This window comes from Anabrus simplex, chromosome 1 (genome assembly GCF_040414725.1).
Source record: "Anabrus simplex isolate iqAnaSimp1 chromosome 1, ASM4041472v1, whole genome shotgun sequence".
In the NCBI taxonomy this organism is placed as follows: domain Eukaryota; kingdom Metazoa; phylum Arthropoda; class Insecta; order Orthoptera; family Tettigoniidae; genus Anabrus; species Anabrus simplex.
This window is the reverse complement of record NC_090265.1, coordinates 1195822530-1195844473: the sequence shown is the minus strand read 5'-3', so window position 1 is coordinate 1195844473 and position 21944 is coordinate 1195822530. Positions and strand designations below refer to the sequence as shown.

General features: G+C 38.1%; 1 protein-coding gene across 1 annotated transcript in view; it reads right to left on the bottom strand.

Annotated features, from left to right (window-relative positions):
• Positions 1 to 21944, bottom strand: part of nonC (serine/threonine-protein kinase Smg1) — a 794437-nt gene that overhangs the window by 636731 nt on the left and 135762 nt on the right. Inside the window, 1 exon segment of the mRNA XM_068225601.1 lies at positions 5954 to 6132. Within this exon segment, the coding sequence (XP_068081702.1) occupies positions 5954 to 6132 (179 nt within the window).

Below are 21944 nucleotides of genomic sequence, written 5' to 3'. Positions count from 1 at the left end.
CACTAATCGTAATTTATTCTTCAATCACAACTCTATCAACATCACAGACAATAGTTACTCTGGATCAGGAATATACAGATTGATATGCTCTACATGTAATTTTTCTTATGTTGGCCAAACTGGCCGCAGCTTCTCTACCAGATATGCCGAGCATTACAATGCCCAAAGACACAACAAATTCTCCGCAATGGCCAACCATATGAGGGACACCGGGCATAAATTCACCACAATAGAACAAGACCTCCATATCCTAAAAAGAGTCGATAAAAGCAAACTCATGACTGAATATGAAAACTTATTTATTTTCCTCGACCAACATTTTAATAAAGATAAAAATCTAAATGACACTATTGATAAAAAAAGCCCCTTGTATGAACAGATTCTTATTTTATTACGAGAATCAACTTCCCTCACCAACAAATTCTTAAAAATCTTCAACCTCACATCAATTAGAGTTCCCACCTCCCCTACAGCTAATATACCCCCCTCCCTTCCCCCCGCCGCTAGTACCTCTAATTCAAATACAACCAATAAACCCATAGCCACACCCACCGGAACATTGCTCCCTCCAATAGCCTTACACCGTTACAACACGCGCAGTAATACACTCTCTTCCTTCCCTCCCACCAATAGCAGCCCCCCTCCAATAGTTACGTCAACGCAAACAGATCCCCCTCCAGCACAAAACTTCAGTTATAACACACGTAGCAAGAAGTCTACGGTTGCAAATTCTTCTAACTCATAATATTACAAGCTATCTTTGTCATCGTCAAATGGTAAGTGCATACGATTCTACTTCAATATTTTTCAAATATCTTTTCACACAATTAACTCTACGTTTCTTGCTTCCATTTACAGATTCCACTTTTATATGCTTTTTCAACTAGAATATCTACAAACTCACAATTTACAACATTTGAACATCACTTCAAATTTTGAGATAGTCCATAGTGATCCTATTTGAAACTGTTCTTCAACTTCTATTCACCTACTTCATATCCTCAACGTGTTCTACAACTTCACCATATGCATCTGACTTTCGTCTTTTATCTTCAAGATCATGATGAACTTTGGATCTCTCGACTAACTTTGACTTTTATTCTCTCCTCTTTACTTTGATTATATAAGATTTTTCGCCATCGTCTAATTATAACCGCCATGACTATCAACTTTACTTTTATGCAATCTTACTACTTGTTGTATAACAATCTGTTGTTTTATCCATTGTACTTATTTTAGCAGCCTTCTAATGTTAATTTTGTTAATACTTCCACTATTGTATCTCATCACATTGTATTTTCAAACCATCATTGTTATTTTTAATGTTATTTTACTTCAAATCTCTTCAAGATTTTAAAAATTCATTTCATTAATACATGTTATTTAGACGCTTATTTTTAATTTAAGGTTAAGACTATGGCTGATGATGCCTTCAGGGAAGGCGAAACATGTACCACTATTAGCTAACAAATTTATGTAAATCATCCAAGACGATTTTGTATTGATTAGGTGGTCTAATAAATAACTTAATGTTATTATTTCAATCTAATATCATCAATACGGACCAAAAATGATATTTATTACATGTAACATGGTCCTTTGCGAATTCCCGCCAAAAGAAAGCAAACGAGAGAAGGATGGCAGAAAAACGCAAGGAAATTTAAATTTGAAGAAATTGTGCAAAGTGGAGTGCGTTGGGTAGTTCACTCTCTTATTTGCTAACAAACCACCGACATTGAATGTGATTTTGAGTCGGGTAAATGTTGAAGATTCTTTGCCACGATTTTAAAAAAATTACGTTGTATCGCTTCTTACATAATATAGGCTTCCGTTACTTAAGATGGGGTAATAAAGCAGCTTTCATTGAAACCGATGAAATTATTAAATGGAGGCACAGATATCTCAGGGAGATAAAATGTTTGAGGGCACAAAATAAAGCTATAATTTACACAGATGAACCGTGGGTAAATATTAGGCAGAGAGTGAGTGACAAAAGAATGGAAGGATACGACAGTGGAAAGTGCACAGCAGGCCGCCATTGAAGGGGTGAGATCGGGACTTAGGCCACCGAAAAGCTGAGGACCACGATTCGCCTAGTCCACGCGGGTAATAAACATGGCTTTGTTCCAAATGCTGAACTAACATTTTTATGCCATAAAAACATGGCAGACGCGCACAAGGAAATGACTGGTGAAATTTATGAGAAGTGGTTTTCTGAACAACTGTTGCCGAACACTCCTGAAGGTGCCGTGATCGTACTGGATAATGCCGCTTATCATTCCTGAAGTTGGAACCTTTGCCGGTGGCTTCTTGACGAAAAGATGACATCGTACAGTGGTTATGTAAAAAACAAATATCTTTTCAGGACGGGATGCTCAAGCAAGAACTGTTGCACATCGCTTCTCAGCATAGGGCCCTGCATGATAAACAGAGAATAGATACAATGGCAAAAGCGGTAGGTCGACCGATTCTACATCTCCCACCTTATCACTGCTAGTTAAACCCCATGAGATGGTGTGGTCCCAGGTGAAAAACTGTATCATAACGTATCATTCAAGAAAAATGATATGGAAAATTTAATAACCACTGCGTATAAGAACATTACGTTGGACAGTAGGACAAATTACGTGAATGAAGTAAAGAAAAATGAAAGATTATAGAAAGAAGATTAATTACAGGACAGTTTTTAATAAGAGTTTCTTCATCGTCCAGAACATACTGAAGTTCATCTCCCGAACCCGGTTCATCCAAAGCGGGAACATCAGGTCTTGCAAAAATGATAGAAGGTGTATGTCCAAAGTCTGAGAGCAACAACAGTGATTAAGATATGTTGTATTTATATTACCATCCTACAAATATCAATTTATGAATGAATGAACTTAAAATTACAAACGAAAAATGTGGAAATGTGACGCCCTGTGTGAGTCACACTCGAGCGTGATCTTCAAGAGTCAATTTCGCAACAGCGCGCTCCATCCACGCTGTACTGCAATTTAAGGTTGGAACACACTATAGCAGCGATATGTACAAAGGTAAGTCACCTGTTCATGTAAGTACTGCACTAACGGTGATGTTCTGAATGGCAAGTACACAGTACTTATTACCTTTGCATGTATGATAATTAGTAAAACAGTCTACACATAAACCTACATTGCACTTGGTACACTGGGTTCCAAGCCTAGTAAGGCAATTTTCTGACGCGCATCTTCTTCTCTTGGCTCCTGGAATTGGAGACGGCCAGTGGTGCATTCCATCGTACCGAAGTTCCTGCACTGCATTATATCCAAAACAATGAGATCTGCTGAACAAGGGAGCAGCTTTGTAGCGTGTGAGGTAAGTCTGAGCAATTGCTCGTCGAAAATCAAGGTGAGAAGTGAGTTCTCCAGACATGTGTTTCACCTGCCGTACATTATGCATTCCTACAAACAGCTTCAAATGTTCCCCCTCCAGGGTCACGGTAGAGTTGGAGTCTAAAAACATTAAGAAATTAAGACGAAGCTCCCTTCTCAAAAAGTGACCGGCAATCAGCTTCAAAGTTCCGCATTAGACTCAATTTAAGGCACATTAAGCAAGCTCAAAATAAATAACAGCCTACCTGGAAGGAGTGAATGAAATGAGCATTCAGCAGTAATAAGAACAGTGTCAAGAAGCCATTCATTTTTCAAAAAAACTTTTAACTGGAAGACAAATAGATATTTTTAGTGTAACAGAGTTGAAATTTTTAACAGCTATTCTAATGAATAGATATAGTTTTTCAGCAGGCTAACTATGTATTCATCCTGTCTCATTTCATCAACCCATTAACATCATTTTAATTTAATATTCAAATTAGTCTTTAAGAGGAACAATGTACCTCAAAATAATGTATTCAGAAACTTAGCGATTCACCTAAGCTAAACAACAGCTGAAGAAGTTATCAAGTGAGAATGAAACATGTACTGTTTAAAATTAATAATTTGCTAAAAAGCAAATAAAAAGTATCAAAAAGGTGGAAGATTTTCAATTATTGTAACTCGCCGTGAGCTTTCTTGCCATAACCTCTTGCTCCGATAGATCGACGCACGGGAAAGTGTTAAGATTACAAAATCTTCCTATTTTTGATTTCTAAAAGTTGGCAGGTATGAGATCGACCTTCATCAGCAGTAACGCAAAAAGTACCGGTAAAGTAAGACTATAGGTCTGCCTGTGATTATTGTATATCTGTATGTTCAGTACTCAACCCTAAGGCTGGCTGGATCCTCAACAGCTCTGCCATCAGCTGTCATGTCATAGATGGTCTAGGCATCATTGAAGAGGCGTACTAGGGAAATGAGGAGGGGTGCGGTGGTTTCCCGTTGCTTTCCTCAAATGTATATCTACTGCAGTTATAAATGCACATCATTTTTATTTTTCAAGGCTGTTCTTATTATGTCACACTTTACTACATTCCATGTCATACTCGTATCAATGTTATCTATGAATTAAATTGATTTATATTCAGCAACCATTGCTGCAATTGAAATGTATCTGTCACTGCAAAACATATATCGTTCAGTACAAGCACAAATAAAAACATTCTAGCTATAATCCTTATACCAGAGTATGCAATACAGAAAATACCAGTGGTTTCAAGCTCGGAGTTGATAATTGTTGTCTGCGATTTCATTATGACACAACTGATAGCGTACACAAAGTGGGGTGGGGGGGACGTAAAAAGAAGGTCTGCACCTGTATACAGATTTTGGTATCCCAAGGTACCGAATCTCATTACATTCACCGAGATCCTCTACCTGGGCACGTAATTTATTTAAATAAAAAGATATTTAACGTTGTTCAAAGGTGGGTGATTTATTTAATGGTGGGTGATTTCATTTAATTTCATTTGTATGTCCACTCAAGAGGACATTACTGACAGCTTTAAGACCGTTGTAGAAGTAAATAATCATTTAAGCGTGGGTCAGATGCAGTACCCTATCCCACGTTTGACCACGCCCGATGGTGCTTAACTTGGGCTAGTACCGACGAATGTGACAACTCACCGGAATTAGCAAGAATGAAAGTATAATATTTTAATAAAACATGGATTCATTAATTTAGGCTATTGATCATCATTATGTGTGAAAAGGAACGTTATTTAAAGGATTTCAATAATTATAGTACGTAAAGAAGTAAAGCATAGCGCCGGTCCCGCTCAACAGCTAAGGAGACGGGCAGGCATGGAGAGAAAAATGTGCGGCAGCGAATCAGTAGGAGGGGGGAAGGGAGAAGGTGCAGAGGTGTGGCATGAGGCAGGCAGTGTGCCGGCTTAGCACTGGCCAGCAGGTATTCATCGCTGTTCGCACTGAACTTTTGACGTCATAAATTTTAAGCCCCTTAGTTAACGCCCTAATGAATGTCGGCACCCAAAATTGATGCTGACATCTTTTTATGTGTACCTTAATGTGTTTTCGAAGTTTCATCGTGATCGGAGACTTAACCATTGCCAATGTTCCCTCGCGAGACAAATCTTCGTAGTAAGGTCAACATCAACAGAGGAGCTTACGAGATGAAATGAATGAGGTAATATATGATAATAGGAATACAGAAGGAGAAACCCTGTGCTGACAGATAGCCTAACATAATTTTACATTTCCATCCAACGGGAGAATCATCATCAATAGCGCCATATGCTTTCACTCCATCATACTGATACTGTGGAGAGGTTTGCAATTGAATCCAGGTTTTCAGCACACAATCTAGTAATTAGAAATTGTATACCTCCACCTCTCCTGCAATGATATCCAACATTATTCTGGTGAAAATTTTTTCAATCAACGAGACTCGAACTGGATAACCACACACCATCAAAAAATATAGACTTGACACCTTATAAATCATGGCCAACAGGTGGGCTGACTAAAAGAAAGAGAAGGAAAGGAAATTTTCTGGTTAGACAAACAGAATAAGTATGTGCCTTTCTTTAAGATTACTGTACCTGTATGCCTCTTGAAGCGGTGGGATGTTCTTCAGATTGAGCAAACTTTGATAAACAGCAACAACTTCATTCTGTACACTGAGTGAGGATGAGAACCTTAACTGAAGTATGGCTGAAGTAGGTCCCAGTATTTGCTGCACCAACTCAATTGGAAGATTGGCACTTACTTCACGCACTGCCTAAAAAATGAATTACAAAATCCACACGTTAACATATTACAGTTTTTTATCTTTCATAATACATTTTTTCCTAATATATAAGTGTTTTGTCTGCACATTGCTCAGAATTTAAAAAGAATTGTATAATTCTGTATTGGTCATGTCCACAGTAACAACGAAATGCACTACACTGCTGATCTAACAGCCCAAAGTTCCAGTGCTGGAATGACCAGGCCATAGATAGCTGCGAACACTCCTCTGCCATCATTCCGTTAAAGGTGTACACTAGTCATTCTAATCAGTGCCTCAGAGTAGGGACTGAATACCTCGAATGCTATGATAAACCCGTGTGTTACGTACCAGTAGTATCACAAAATGTGTGAAACAGCACAAAGGAATGGTGTGCTAAAGAAGAGAGAAATGTAACTCTCCAGCTACTTCTTACCAATCTTCAGGCAGACTGTTATACTCGGTACGTAGCAGTAACATACACTGCATGTTAAAAATGAGAAAATGTGCGGTTTTTAATTTAATCGGGTATGTTATATGATAACATTGCTTTTAATCGCTACATTCCTACTAACGTCATTGTAATGATCTACATCGACTTCAGTCAGGAAAACCACAAAGAATTCCGTAGCGAAGCATGGGTACATCAGCTAGTACCGGCTATCAGAATCCTCTACTCCTGCTCTTAACTCAGATGTGATGTCCCAGCTAACAAAATACAAAACTTCATTTGTAAATATCCCCTGCACAAAACAACAGCAGGAGTTACAAATAAACTTATGGTTATCCCTAACAGTGGCCAAAAGAACTACTACATCATAATCCTCCACGAACTAGCTGTATCAGATTTAATCACGTCATGGAGATTAAAGGTACCGTACCAATGAATAATATTACTAGTTTTATGTCCCACTAACTCCTTTTAAAGTTTTCAGAAATGCTGAGGTGCAGAAATTCTTTACATGCCAGTAACTCTACTGACACGAGACTGACGTATTCCAGCACCTTCAAATACCACAGGATTGAGCCAGGATCAAACCTGCCAAATTGGGCTCAGAAGGAGAGAGATCTACAGTCCGAGCTACTCAGCCCAGTCCTAACCAATGATTTAGCAGACCAGATGAATGGGAAAATTATTCTCAGATATAATATCCAAAGTACAAAGAGGGCCAGGAAGAAAGGAATATTCTTATGGCATCTTTCAAAATACTACAACTTAACAAAAACAAGGACAAATTAAAAAATATATACATGTACACTTCTTAACAGGGCAAATTCTGGATGAAGAAAGTTTTACAGCCCAAAAAATGAGCATATAAATACTGTAAAAACAGCATGCTGAAATTAAGGAATGTAATACCAAACATTTTGTTACGTCTAAGCACTCCAGCATAATTCGAATGTTTTTCATGTAATGGAACACACAGCACACAAGTAAACATGGTTAACAGTCAGGGACAGCAGAGCTGACTGGCAATAGCACTTGGACGTACACCGATTGATTGCCAAAGCGCTCAGCGATTTTGTTCAGTGTAGTAACATTCACAACTATCTGTAAGTGGACTATTAAACTGTACGGCTTTACTTTTAAATTGATGTTCTGGCCGATGTTGGCTCTGTCTGGTGGTTATGCGCTGGTATACAGACATCCAAACAATCCCAAGATGCCATTCATATTGATTTAAATCAGTACAATAAACTGAATCACCTGTCATTGTTAAATATGTTGAATATTGTAAAACAGCTATTACGGAACGAAATGAGCTCATCTGCTGTGCAGTGTCATATTTGTGAAAGCTGATTATTGATGAACAAATACCAGTTGCAGTCTTGAGAACAGCAAGAATGACAGTGCAATATTAACATCTAGTATTGTTGGTTTCTTCGTTTATTTAAAATCTGCAGCCTCTGATGATACCGTTTTCTGATTACCGAGGGGTTTTAGATAGAATACAATACTAAAAACAATGGGTAAAGTAAGTGATTCAATGCCTCAAAAGACTGCAGAGCTAAAAGCACAGATTAGCACCAATATGTATTCAAATTAGGAGATATATCAAAAAGATTGGGTATATCTGAATCAGGCGTGAGGCATGTAAAAAGAAGAAAATGATTTTGGTGAGGAATTAGTCCTTCAAAGGAATAATAGGTGTGGCAAAGACCAATACTTTCACTAAAGTCCAAGCGCTCCTTAAAGAAGATATCCGAAGAGAACCAGTTTGCTTCTACAACAGAAATGAAAATGAAACCGGAACTGGAACACAGTGGCATCATTGCATCTTAAAGAACTGTAAGGCGCAAACTTTCACAGATGAACTTCAAGGCTCACAGGCCTGCCCGAAAGCCAAAATTAACTGCTGCATCGTTAAAATATCTTGCATGGGCTAAGGAGCACTAGCAACGAGATTTCGACTTTTGAAAATCGGTGAGCATCATTGAAGTGTTTTCAGTATTGGCCTACATACAGTATAGTCAATTTTGGTTGAAAGCGTCCTGTGGGAGAAATGGTTGCACATGCAGTGATGAGAGCTATCGCCCCCCCGACACACCTGCAGCAGGTCCAGTCACCAGCGCTGAAGTGAAAAAGTCTTTCAAGTGGTGCATGTTGTTATGTGCGGGCTAACTTGAAATTACTAAAGTATTATTATTATTCTCATGTTAGATACATAAAAAAAAAAAGAAAACAGTTACAATAATTTCAAGTAACATTTAAATAATATTGGACCAATACAACGCTACTTCGAGTCCTCTCTTCGTAGCTTGATGCAGGTCATCTTGCGTTCACAAAGATGGACACAGCGGACACTGAAGCATATGCTGGATGGTTTGATCTTCTCTGCAGTCACACTTGGTGTTGTCGCCATTGATGAAGCCCCATCTTGCCAAATTAACTGTGGACCTTCCCACTCCTGATCTCAACCTATTGAGAGATTTCCAGATTGTCCAGCTCTCATTGCAACCGGGTGGCAAACGTTCCTCAACTGCCATCTGCTCAGAGCCTTAGGGGATCTTCGTCTTCCATAGCTGTATCCTTGCCTTCTCATCTGGTACTATAAGGAACCTCCACGAAGATTGCAATTATGGCAAAAAGAGATTTAAATAGCAATCAGGTGTACCCTGGGCAACGTCAGACATTACGAAATGTGCTGACGGCTGATCTTTCACACCAGAAACATTACTAAAGTGATGAGCATGGCTTCTAGGTCCTCTTCTAAATCTTGGAGACCACTGCGAGGTCAGGCACGCAATATTGTTTATGAAGTGAGTGAACATATGGAAGTTATGAAGAGAGAACACGACTTGAAACTGAATGTTGTGCAGACAGTTCAGTTTCTGGGACGACAGGAGTGAGAACAATGCTGATAAAGAGGATAATGAAAGAGGGAATGTCGAGTCTGGCTAGGGGAGAACTTAAGTTTAGCATTCAGACAGGAAAACAAGGTGAAAGAAAGAAGAGAGTTCCATGTTCTTAGGATTTCGTCAAGAGTGATCTTTGCTTTGATGTGGCCGATGATGACCCCTAGATGGGTCGAAACTAGTTCCATGTAACTTTAAAATATTGTGAATATATTTTGTATTGAATAGGTGGAAACCTTTATTGTGTTGTTTACTCATATGTTTTGTTCCCAATGCCCTTTTAATTTACGAGGGTGGATCAAATATAAACAGGATTTCATTTTTTATTTAAATTCATTTATTGAAAACACAAGGCAATTACAATTCAGTTTTCTACATAGCTTCCTGCTTTGAAAATGCATTTGTCCCAGCGTATTGGCAGTTTTATGATGCCCTCATCGTAAAAAGAACAGGGTTGTGTCACCAGCAGAGGTGCCAACCTTTGAAGTGGATTATCAGTAATCGCCCTCCGCCCCCGAGAAGAATTTCGAGTCAAGTCCAAAGCATGCTCCTTCCTCGTCGATAATGACACCCCCTTTGTCCTTCCCTCTAGCAATCTATTCGAAAGTATACCATATTACACAATAACATGTGCACACAACCTGTCAGTTCTGTGATAGGTTGTTTCTCACGCAGCAGCTGCTTTTCAGCGTAGTTTTTCTTTAAGCATCCTTCCCACTGTGATGGTATTTCCGTCCTCTGAACCATAAGCGATTCCAGTGCTGATGTGCTTAATATAGGCCTTACTTCTTTCCAGGTACACTTAACACAGCAAATACGACATTACTGAAGGATTTATAGTGGAGAAGGGCAGCGCCTGAGCTCCTTCATTCACAATGAATTTTACAGCGCTTGTGGGTAGCAAAGGAAGTCACGATCGAATAAGTATCGTTGCCAACTCACAAGCATTGAAACAAGGACGATTTAGGAGAAAGGCTCGAAAGGATTGAACATTTTTCCTTTTATTTTTACCGTTCAAAATTATTTTTTCGTGATGTCTGCTTTTCCGTAATAATTTCCCCTTTGACCGTAATTCCGTAATCGTGAGGTGAAATCCGTAATTATTACGGACAATCCGTAATAGATGGCACCTTTGCACCAGCCAGTTACGCATAGTCTTCCACAATCTCGTCAGCTTCAAATCGTTGCCCTCCTAGAGCTTCATTAAGCAGTCCGAACAAATGGAAATCGCAGGGCGACAAGTCCGGACTGTAAGGAAGATGATCAAGTGTAGGCCGGTGCATTTTCCTGTAGCTTGGAAATAGAGCTGCAGCATGGGGCCGCACACTGTCGTGGAGGAAGATGACCCGTCGAATTGGTCGGTCTCTTCTTTTCAGGCAATACGCAACCCTCGCCTTGTTCAACAGCTCGCAGTAGTAAGCAGTATTGACTGTGCGTCGCTCATGCAAAAAATCAATCAACAAAATGCCTCACAGATTTTTTAAAAAAATGGTGGCAAGAACCTTACCAGCTGACAGTCGAGTTTGGCTTTCATTGGTGCTGGCTCCCCTTTCCTCTGCCACTCCTTACTGGCTTGTTTGGATTCCGGAGTGTAGTGGCGGACACGCTTGGTCACAGGTGATGATCTGACTCAAAAATGCATCACCTTCTTCCGCAAACCTTGCTGTAAGCCTCTGACAGACCTACAAATGTCTCTACTTCAGATTTTCAGTCAAAAGGCAAGGGACCCATCTGGAACACACTTTAAGGAACTGTAGGTCGTTTGTGATGATTGCTTGACAGCTCCCATGACTGATTCCGACTTGTTCTGCAATTTCTGATACCCTCGCCCGTCGATTGTCGTAATAATGTCTTTAACCGCACAAATGTTTTCGTCTGTAACGCTGGTCCGAGGACGGTGATCGTGTTGCTCATTTTCCATACGTTCTCGTCCTTCCTTGATCCTTTATGAGAGAGGGGGAAAGCATAGAAATGCAAGAAAAAATATATGGCCTACAACTCCGACGAAACTACGAAATGATGTTAACAGCGCGCGAACAGCACGATAACAAACTCATTCTTTTGTCCCGATTAACTGAATACAAGTTGTCCATTTCATGACCATATCGATGAATATAATCAAGAAGTCAGTAAAATAACCACCTAATCGACTAGGTGGTTATTTTACTAACTTCCCGATTAACTGAGTCGCTAACGCGCGCTAGCCCTCTTGCTTGCAGGACGAATGCCACCCCAAATCCCCAGCTGTATAAAGCGCATACGCTGCTGTAGTGAGCGGGAAACACGATACACGAAGGCGACGGACAAAACACTCACGAAACAAAGCATCAAATAAATACCCTTGAAAATGAGGTTTCGTAAATTACACAAGCACTTAAGAATTTATCCTTTATCCTAGGGGAAGAGTATTGGCCATACTAGAGGTTATATTGGTCAAATATAGGAAGAAGTAAAAATAAATCGGAAAATCGGAACACGAGTTAAAAACCGGAAAGTTTCCGGGTAAATCGGAAGTGTTGGCAGGTATGCGAAAGCATCATCCGATATTTAGGTATTATCCACTCTGCTTTTGGACGTCACCAACATTTACTACGAAGGATACAAAGTATTTCCGAACTGGAATATACCAGAAATTTAAGAATGTTATTCTCAAAGGCGTGTGTAATTAATTGACATCCATCCGTCCGTCCGTCCGTCCGTCCATCCATTATCTAAAGACTAAGCCTTGTCGCTGCAGCTACATCCCACGGTCTTCAACAGTCCTTTTCATTGTGACATAGGAAGCAAAACCCAGCTGAGTGATTATGTTCCTAAGGTATGAGAAACGTGGTCTTCCTCTCGACTTCTTCCCTAGGACCTTTACTTCGAAGACGTTCTGGAGAAAGGTGTCATTGTCATAGGACAGTCCAAGAAATTTAGCTTTCCTTTGCTCTATTGAATAAATTAAGGTCGGTTTCTCATTAACGTCATTGAAGATTTGTATATTAGTCTTTTATTCTGTCCAACTCGTCCCTGTCAGTCTTCTCCAGAACCACATTTCCACAGCTTCTAGTATTGATTGTGCTTGTTTAAAGCAATCAAAAAGTAAGACTATTTGTAAAACGTACAGTATTACCATGACGAATGGAATACCTAGTGAGATCACTCACCGAGTTCAAGCGCGCTCCCACCTACATGTCAGCTGATTTAATGGAAGTTTATATTGATACACAAATAATCAAATACAACACATGAATAATACAGTCGGAGAGTTATAAATAATATTCTCAGTCCCCACGAAGAAATATCTTTAACTTTAAAAAGAGAACACACAAAATGAAATGAAATGAAACGTTACAAAAAGCGAAAGCAATATTGTGCTTTACATACTTAAAGAATACTTTTTAAACAGAGCACACTAAACATACGCCAGATTAGAAACAACACTGACATTTTTCTCGAATAAATTAAATGAAGTAAATTACTCCCCAAAACTAGTTTTGATAGTTTACGAATAGACTGTCGAGCGTGCAGTTCTCTGCGGATCTCTCCCACTCTAGAGAAGAATCGGCACTTTAAATAGTAGTAGACCAGTTTTGGAATAATGTCCAAAGTGTGTTCAATTCCACAGCCAGCTCCTGATGGTATAACTGAAATCACCTTAATCGAGTCAAGACACTCGTAAAAAATTTGGCCCCACATCGACCTAGACGAGCTCATTTTTTCATTAATATTCCTTTCAGTCTGAAAAAATGTCACGCACACTTTTAGACGGATATGTTAGAAACCTCATCCCACTACCGCATCCACAGTCTTTGATTTCCGTAAGAACTGAAAAATGACTTCCAGTTTCGTGATGGAGAGAACGAACACAGGATATACACTTGATAAAATTTGAGGATTGCCTAACAACATACCCAGCCACATGATAAACTAAACACTTTTCTATCGAAGGATCAGGGGCGGGGTTCAACTCCGGTACAGCATTTCCCAATCTTTAATACTTAAACTGTCTTGAATAAAGATTTTTTCTTTTATGGAAGCTTCCACTGACTTTTTTACCGTCTCGTTGCGCACTTTCACATTCCGGGCTAACATTCGCATTTACTTTACAAAGGACGTCAGCACTAATTCTCTTTTAGGCTCACAGATTCCTTCAGGTGAGAGTGCCTGCTTTACAGGAACGTAGATACATTGTAGTAAATGCAAATGCAGAAAATCTATCGTGGATGGATGGTCATCTGAACTGAACGAACGCATGATTCCAAAGTTAAAGTAGAACAATAAAAGTTTGATTTCCACCTATTCAATACTTTACAAGCAATTATAGAACTAAGATCTCATCCTTATTTTATTGCTAAATTATTAAAAACATAGGACATGTTTCATTCAATTATTGAACATCTTCAGCTACATACATTTTTAGCAAAATCAAAATCGGTAATACTATTCTAATAACCTGCAACTATTTTTTACTGCTAACAGGTTTAATCATAATAACTATTAAAATACTTTTGAATATAAAACATTATACATTACGTCGTCATTGTTAAAACAATATTACTATTTGTAGTGTTTGATATTTTAAAAATTTTGTTCTAAATTTGAATACAATGCCATAAGTTAGTCAGATATAAATAACTTTACAATCTGTTTGATTTTGTTGATTATCTTAAAACTATCAGTTGGATACACATTAAAATCTTTTTGCTAACTGGCGCGAGCATTACTACATCTTGTACTTTATGAATACAAAATCTTGGGTGCTCTCTCAAAACAGTTGAGTTTGGTTGTGACTAATAATCTTTTCACCCATAAATTAACAAAGTGAAGCACACTGTTAATTATTATTTATTAATTTGTTGTATTTCAAATCTTTAACGTCCAATTGTTCAAATTCACGACTTGCTTTTAAACTTTACCGGTGTGGAGCAATTCTTCAAAACTTTATCATGAATTCTGTCAAATGGTGACAGTCCAGTTATGATGATAAGTAATTAGTAACTTACTCAAATTTTACGAAAGTAAGTTTGTTGACATCTCTGTAACAGGAAAATAATTTTGTTAAATAATGTTAGATGGTATTAAAAGTTGAAGAAGCTAATGTTGTAGGATCAGCATTTACCCTTTCTACTTCTGCCTGTATTTACATTTGTGCACTCAACTGTTTGACGACTACTTGTGCTCCTCGTGTTGTATGTGTGTCTCCGTATCTGCGGGGTATTGGGAGGGGAAGTAACAGAGGGCGGCGTTCTAGCGAATGAGGTGATTCTTGGAGGGGAATGTTCAGAATTTGTGTGGAGGGGTGTTTGTATATTCGTAGATTGACCGTTATTGTTATTCAGGATAAAATTGTTTGTCAGCTTTGTATTATTGAGTTTGAATGTTCGTATTAACTTCGGAATTTGTTCTATTAATGGGTTTCTTATTTCTATTTCGTCGTTCAGGTTTTTATCTTTATTGAAGTATTTGCCTAGGTAAATATGTATGTTCTCCAGCTCATTCATTAATTTTCCTTTATCGACCTTTCTGATTATTTTTAAATACTTTTCTATTGCGGTAAAATGGTGTCCTTTTTCTTGCATGTGATTACTCATCGTGGAAAATTTGTTGTGTTTAGCTGCGTTTACATGTTCCAAATATCTAGTTATAAAACTTCTGCCGGTTTGGCCAACATAAGAGAAACCACATTCTGAGCAAATTAGTTTATAGATTCCTGAACTTTGGTATTTGCTGTTGCGTGAATTTACACTATTGTGTACATATTTGGAACATGTAAACGCAGCTAAACATAAATTTTCCACGATGAGTAATCGCATGCAAAAAAAAGGACACCATTTTACCACAACAGAAAAGGATACCAAATCACGAATCCGATCAAAAAACGGCAAATCAATATTGCATTTAGAACACAAAATACAAATAGAAATATAATTTTCAACCACAATAGTGTAAATTCACGCAACAGCAAATACCAAAGTTCAGGAATCTATAAACTAATAAACTAAATTTTCCGCGATGAGTAATCATATGCAAAAAAAAAAGGACACCATTTTACCACAATAGAAAAGGATTTACAAATAATCAGAAAGGTAGATAAAGGAAAATTAATGAATGAGCTGGAGAACATACATATTTACCTAGACAAATACTTCAATAAAGATAAAAACCTGAACGACGAAATAGAAATAAAAAACCCATTAATAGAACAAATTCCGAAGTTAATACAGACATTCAAACTCAATAATACAAAGCTGACAAACAATTTTATCCTGAATAACAATAACAGTCAATCTACGAATATACAAACACCCCTCCACACAAATTCTGAACATTCCCCTCCAAGAATCACGTCATTCGCTAGAATGCCGCCCTGTTACCTCCCCTCCCAATACTCCGCAGATAAGGAGAGACACATACAACACGAGGAGCACAAGTAGTCGTCAAACAGTTGAGTGCACAAATGTAAATACAGGCAGAAGTAGAAAGGGTAAATACTGATCCTTCAACATTAGCTTCTTCAACTTTTAATACCATCTAACATTATTTAACAAAATTATTTTCCTGTTACAGAGATGTCAACAAACTTACTTTCGTAAAATTTGAATAAGTTACTAATCACACTGTCACCATTTGACAGAGTTCATGATAAAGTTTTGAAGAATTGCTCCAAACCGGTAAAGTTTAATAGAAAGTCGTGAATTTGAACAATTGGACGTTAAAGATTTGAAATACGACAAATTAATAAATAATAATTAACAGTGTGCTTCACTTTGTTAATTTATGGATGAACCAAACTCAACTGTTTTGAGAGAGCACCAAGATTTTGTATTCATAAAGTACAAGATGTAGTAATGCTCACGCCAGTTAGCAAAAAGATTTTAATGTGTATCCAACTTATAGTTTTAAGATAAACAACAAAATCAAACAGATTGTAAAGTTATTTATATCTCACTAACTTATGACATTGTATTCAAATTTAGAACAAAATTTTTAAAATATCAAACTTTTTTTTTTGCTAGGTCTTTACGTCGCACCGACACAGATAGGTCTTATGGCGACGATGGGATAGGAATGGCCTAGGAGTTGGAAGGAAGCGGCCGTGGCCTTAATTAAGGTACAGCCCCAGCATTTGCCTGGTGTGAAAATGGGAAACCACGGAAAACCATCTTCAGGGCTACCGACAGTGGAATTCGAACCCCCTATCTCCCGGATGCAAGCTCACAGCCGCGCGCCTCTACGCGCACGGCCAACTCGTCCGGTAAAATATCAAACACTACAAATAGTAATATTGTTTTAACAATGAAGACGTTATATATAATGTTTTATATTCAAAAGTATTTTAATAGTTATTATGATTAAATCTGTTCGCGGTAAAAAATAGTGGCAGGTTATTAGAATAGTATTACCGATTTTGACCTTGTTAAAAATGTATGTAGCTGAAGATGTTCAATAATTGAACAAAACATGTCCTATGTTTTTAATAATTTAGCAATAAAATAAGGATGAGATCCTAGTTTTATAATTGCTTGTAAAGTATTGAATAGGCGGAAATCAAACTTTTATTGTTCTACTTTAACTGAATTTCAATATGGAAAAATGAAGATATCATGCAATGATTCCAAAGTGTTGCTCCAAGGGATTCTGAGTGAAATTTCCTGTCAATACATAAGCATAACTTCTCTCCCAGAGCCACCCGCTCATCTCTAATGTACTTTGAAGTGTTACCATTAAGGATTCCATGGTCCTGGATGAGGCAAACCTGTTATCTGTAGTTTTTTTTTTTTTTTTTTTAACGTCGCACCGACACAGATAGGTCTTATGGCGACGATGGAACAGGGAAGGGCTAAGAGTGGGAAGGAAGCGGCCGTGGCCTTAATTAAGGTACAGCCCCAGCATTTGCCTGGCGTAAAAATGGGAAACCACGGAAAACCATCTTCAGGGCTGCCGACAGTGGGGTTCGAACCTACTATCTCCCGAATACTGGATACTGGCCGCACTAAAGCGACTGCAGCTATCGAGCTCGGTGAAAGTAGATTTTAGAGCTTGAAGAAAAGTGAGGATAACTGTGCGGGATGACGAGTTTTTACAGAGAGCTTTAGAAGTTACAATGCATTTAGTGCATCATAAACATTGTTTAAGTCAACTTGTAAATGCCTCAGCGTCCTCACTGCCTACAAATCTGGTCAGAACCATTTCTCGACAAAATTTTAGCGCTTTGGCAACACTATCGCTGAATACTTGGATTGCTAGCATGGCATTCATTCCTTGAAAGGAGGAAGGATCTAAATGAGCTCTTGTCAGCTTGGGGCAAGCTCTAAGTCTGGCATATCCACAGAGATCTTCCTTAAATAGTTCCCTATAAAAGTCAAAATTTACTTTTTTGCCTTTGTAAGTTAGTCCACTTTATCATCCACCATTTCAGTATGTGCAAAAAAAAAAAATCAGAAAAGCCCAGATCTTCCATTTTACATCAGCTGGATACGGAATATAACATTGTGCTTGACTTTTTTTCCTGCCAATTCCTTAAAAGATTTCCTGGCTTTCTTATTTGACTGGCTACCATTACACGTGAAACATACCACTCTCGCGGAAGCCTTTTCTAGCTGCAATATAACCTGAATTAGAATTTTAGCAGGGATATCTCCTGGAGTAGCATTTCTGCTTGCATAAATGGTGATAGGTTGCACCCAATTCTGCAAAAGAGGCACAAACATAAGAACTAATGAATGATTTGCCACCTGATTTCTTTGACAAATCTGGCATAATTTCACTTAAATCGACAAAGGCATCTACTTTCAATGAAGAACCATTAAATTGAATCTCTTCTCTTAGTTTAACCTCATCGAATATAACTATCCCGTACCTCGTCCATTTCATCCTTAAAATAATCTGAAATAGCACTTGTGCAATGAAGATTTACACCATAAGGACATAAGTCCTTTGCAGAGTTTCCTCAAATGGCTTTGGATTTAAGGGAAGAGATAAATTATGCCGCTGACAGTGCCTATATCCTTTAGATGATTTTATTCCAAGTAATGAACTCTCTAAAAGAAAATCACTACGGTACCTCATACCACTGGGAGATTTTACTTGGCATTTCTTTAACATAGTGTCTATAACAATTTTCTGCTTCTAACTAAGAAAATTACAATCTTTAAATTGAAATTCTGTGTTCTTAATCTGCCCCTGTACGAAATTATACCTAGCTTTGGCTGAAGAAAGACTGAATTGAGCTCGCATTAAATTAGAGTTGCATTCTTTAGTCGCCTCTTGAGAGACAATATTGTCATTTCGGCATCGGTAAGAGAACTAGACTGACCTTGAATTTGGCAACAACTAGGCTGACCTCGAACTTGAACTTCACCGCCCACTGTTGTCATCAGTGCTTCACTCACTTCGTGATTCCTGTTCCTTATCCTCTTGATAATCTCCTCACTCCATTTCCCACTGGGTGCCTTTCGCGATTTTACCTCAATGGATAAGAATTTTGGTAAATTTGGAAATATAAGAGCCACCTCTTCTGGTTTTAATTTCCACCCCACTCAAGGGAGTTCAACGTTTTCACCATTCACAGTGACGCAAGTGTGATAAACTGAACTAACATGAATAAAATATTCTCGCACCCATGGGTAAGTAATGCAAATACCAAGCTCAAATTATTATTATTCATTCATTCATATCATTTTTGCCCTTATGGACAGTGTTTGAACTCGAATATCTCATGATGACACAATTTTCACTTCTTTCTCTTCTTCCTCTTCTCTTCCCAAAATCTCTTCATCCTTTGGCTGTGCTCCTGTTTCCTTTGTTCTGTCCACAAATTTTGTATTCCTAATTTTGTTTCTGAATTATTTTCTGTCTCCTATCATTTGCCTGTTGATCCCCACCTGCCTTAAGTCTTCCTCTATTTCATGATACCAATTTGTTTTCTTGCTTGAACTGTTTACTACATCAAAGATTTTCCTTCTATGTCTGTTGCTGTCCATTCTCTGTATGTGCCCATAAAAAGTTAAGTCTGTGTTTCCTGATCATGTCTGTGAGTCTGTCAGTGTGCTGGTACAGCTCTTCAGTAGGTCGTTTCATCCATATGCCATCTCTGTGTATTGGTCCAAATATTTTTCTGAGAATTTTACGTTCTATTTTTTCTGTCTCTATGATGCCTGATGCTCCAATTGTGGTCGTTTCTGACGCATACAATGCTTCTGGTAATACGACTGTTTTGTAGTGTCTAAGTTTGGCCTGTCTTGATATGCTTTTCTTATTATAATGTGACCATGTGAGTGTGTATACTTTCTGGAGTTTTTCCGTTCGTTCTATGTTAGACGCCTTGTTTGATCCTCCTATTTGTATGTATTCCCCTAAATATTTAAATTTTTCTACTCTTTTTATGGATCCAGACATGCCAACTTTCAAATGTGAAAAATCAGGAGAAATTTCGCAGCGAATCGCGACGTATTACGACACATTACTGATGGCAAAACATGTACAAATTCATTATAATTCAATACATTAACAATTCTATTTGCCCACATATATATTTTCATCATTTACATGTGAATACTAAATACTGGACATACCTGAACTGTAGAAACATGTGACTTCTCATCCTTCAACATGGTGATCACTCACATTATGACTAATTGTTGTTCAACACACCAGTAGCTGACTTAGCCCTCTTCAGAAACTCGGAACTAAATTTTTGCTCAAAGCACTTGCCTTGCTGAACTGATTTCAAGGTTAAAAGTTTCTCCAAAGTTTGTTCAGACAGCAAGGATCTGAACTGTGTTTTTGTCTTTGTGACTCTGCTAAAAATCCTTTCACATTCTGCATTGCTATGTGGAATTGATAAAATAGCAAGCATCACCTTAGAGAGTCTGTCATACTTAAGTACACCATCAGCTGATTTCATCTGACCTACCAATGCCCATTGAGCATCAATTCTTCCTTTTGCCAGGTCTGTTTCTTCGAGCTGAAAGTTACAGAACTGGGAGTGCAGAATATCAGTTTCTTTATCCAAATGTTCCGTTTCACTAGTCAAAATGTTCGGACACTTGTTAATGAAAAATCTTAGGCTAGAAAATGATGCCTTACTTATAGCAGAAATATTTGCAACTTCTGCATTAATTAAAACATCATCTTTGAATGGAAATTTGTGAACCATGTAGTCACACGATGAAGAGAAACACTTTCTAACAGACTTAAAGAATACGCACTTTTCCTCAGACTTCAAGGTGTTCACTAAAACAAACGCAGAGTTCCCTATCATCAAACCACAATCATCCTTTTGATTTGCTGGAGTATGATAATCTACATCAAGGAGAGAGGAGGATCTTTTAATAACGTCTGGTTTCACAAACCTTGCCATCACATTCTTCAATAGTTCCTCCAAAACTGACCTCAATAAGTGGAAGTGCGGCATACTTGACTGAAGAGCTACGTTTGGATTCTCAAAGATATCCATAAAACTTGAGAGAAAATGGCAAAAAGATTTATGTAAATTTGATGAAAGGAACATGAAAAGTCGTTCTTCACGTGACAATGCATGGCTCTTAGTGTGATCAGTAGTTTCATTTTTTTTTTTAGTGAAACTGATGACTGGGTTTTCCTTTTAACTGAGGAGTGAGGTGAAATGTTATGACATTCCTTAATGTTTTCAGACAAACAAGACACATCTCCACTTAAACTGCGCTTAGGAATTTTGTAAGTCTTCAAAGTTCCCATCTGAGAATCCTTACTCACAATTTCGCTCCTGAATAATGTAACCAAAGGGTCCCACTGAAGCAAAATCCTATCTAAACACCTTCTTAGTGATAACCATCGAGTAGGCACATGCTTCTGAATTTTCCTGATCTCAGTGTTGTGTGAAGTCTGAAATTCTCTGAACTTCTCTTTCCTCTTTGCACTCCTTTCCAGATAATAAAATATATCAATTATACTTTCATCTACATTTACGGGCAAGCACGCCGCACCCTTCTCGGCAGCAAGATTAATTAGGTGACAAGAGCAGCCTACGATGATTATGTTACTATTTTCCCGCTTCAAACATCCTGCCACACCATTCTTTAATCCTACCATTACTGGAGCATTATCAGCACCAAGAGCTAGGCAGTTTGTTAATGGAATGTAGAATTCCCGAAAAGCTGAGAGCAAAAGATTGGCAATGTTAGCTCCAGTAGCATCCCCTTCTAAATTAGGCACAGAGAGTAGAAAACTCTGAATTTCATTGAGTTCAGGCCTAAAAAATGTTACAACAATGGGATATATCTTCAAGTCGCTTTTATTGCTACCATCAGTAGCAACAGAAAATGCATTCACCTGCAAATGTGATACAATTTTCTTCCTTTCTTCCATGCACATTTCTGTAATGATAGCCGCTGTTTTCGTTCTAGCACACCCATATCGTTTAGCGATTTCCGAATCAAGAAACATTTTGCGGAACAAAGGCCCGGCCTGATCGGCACAATTTACAGGCAGGTTATGTTCTA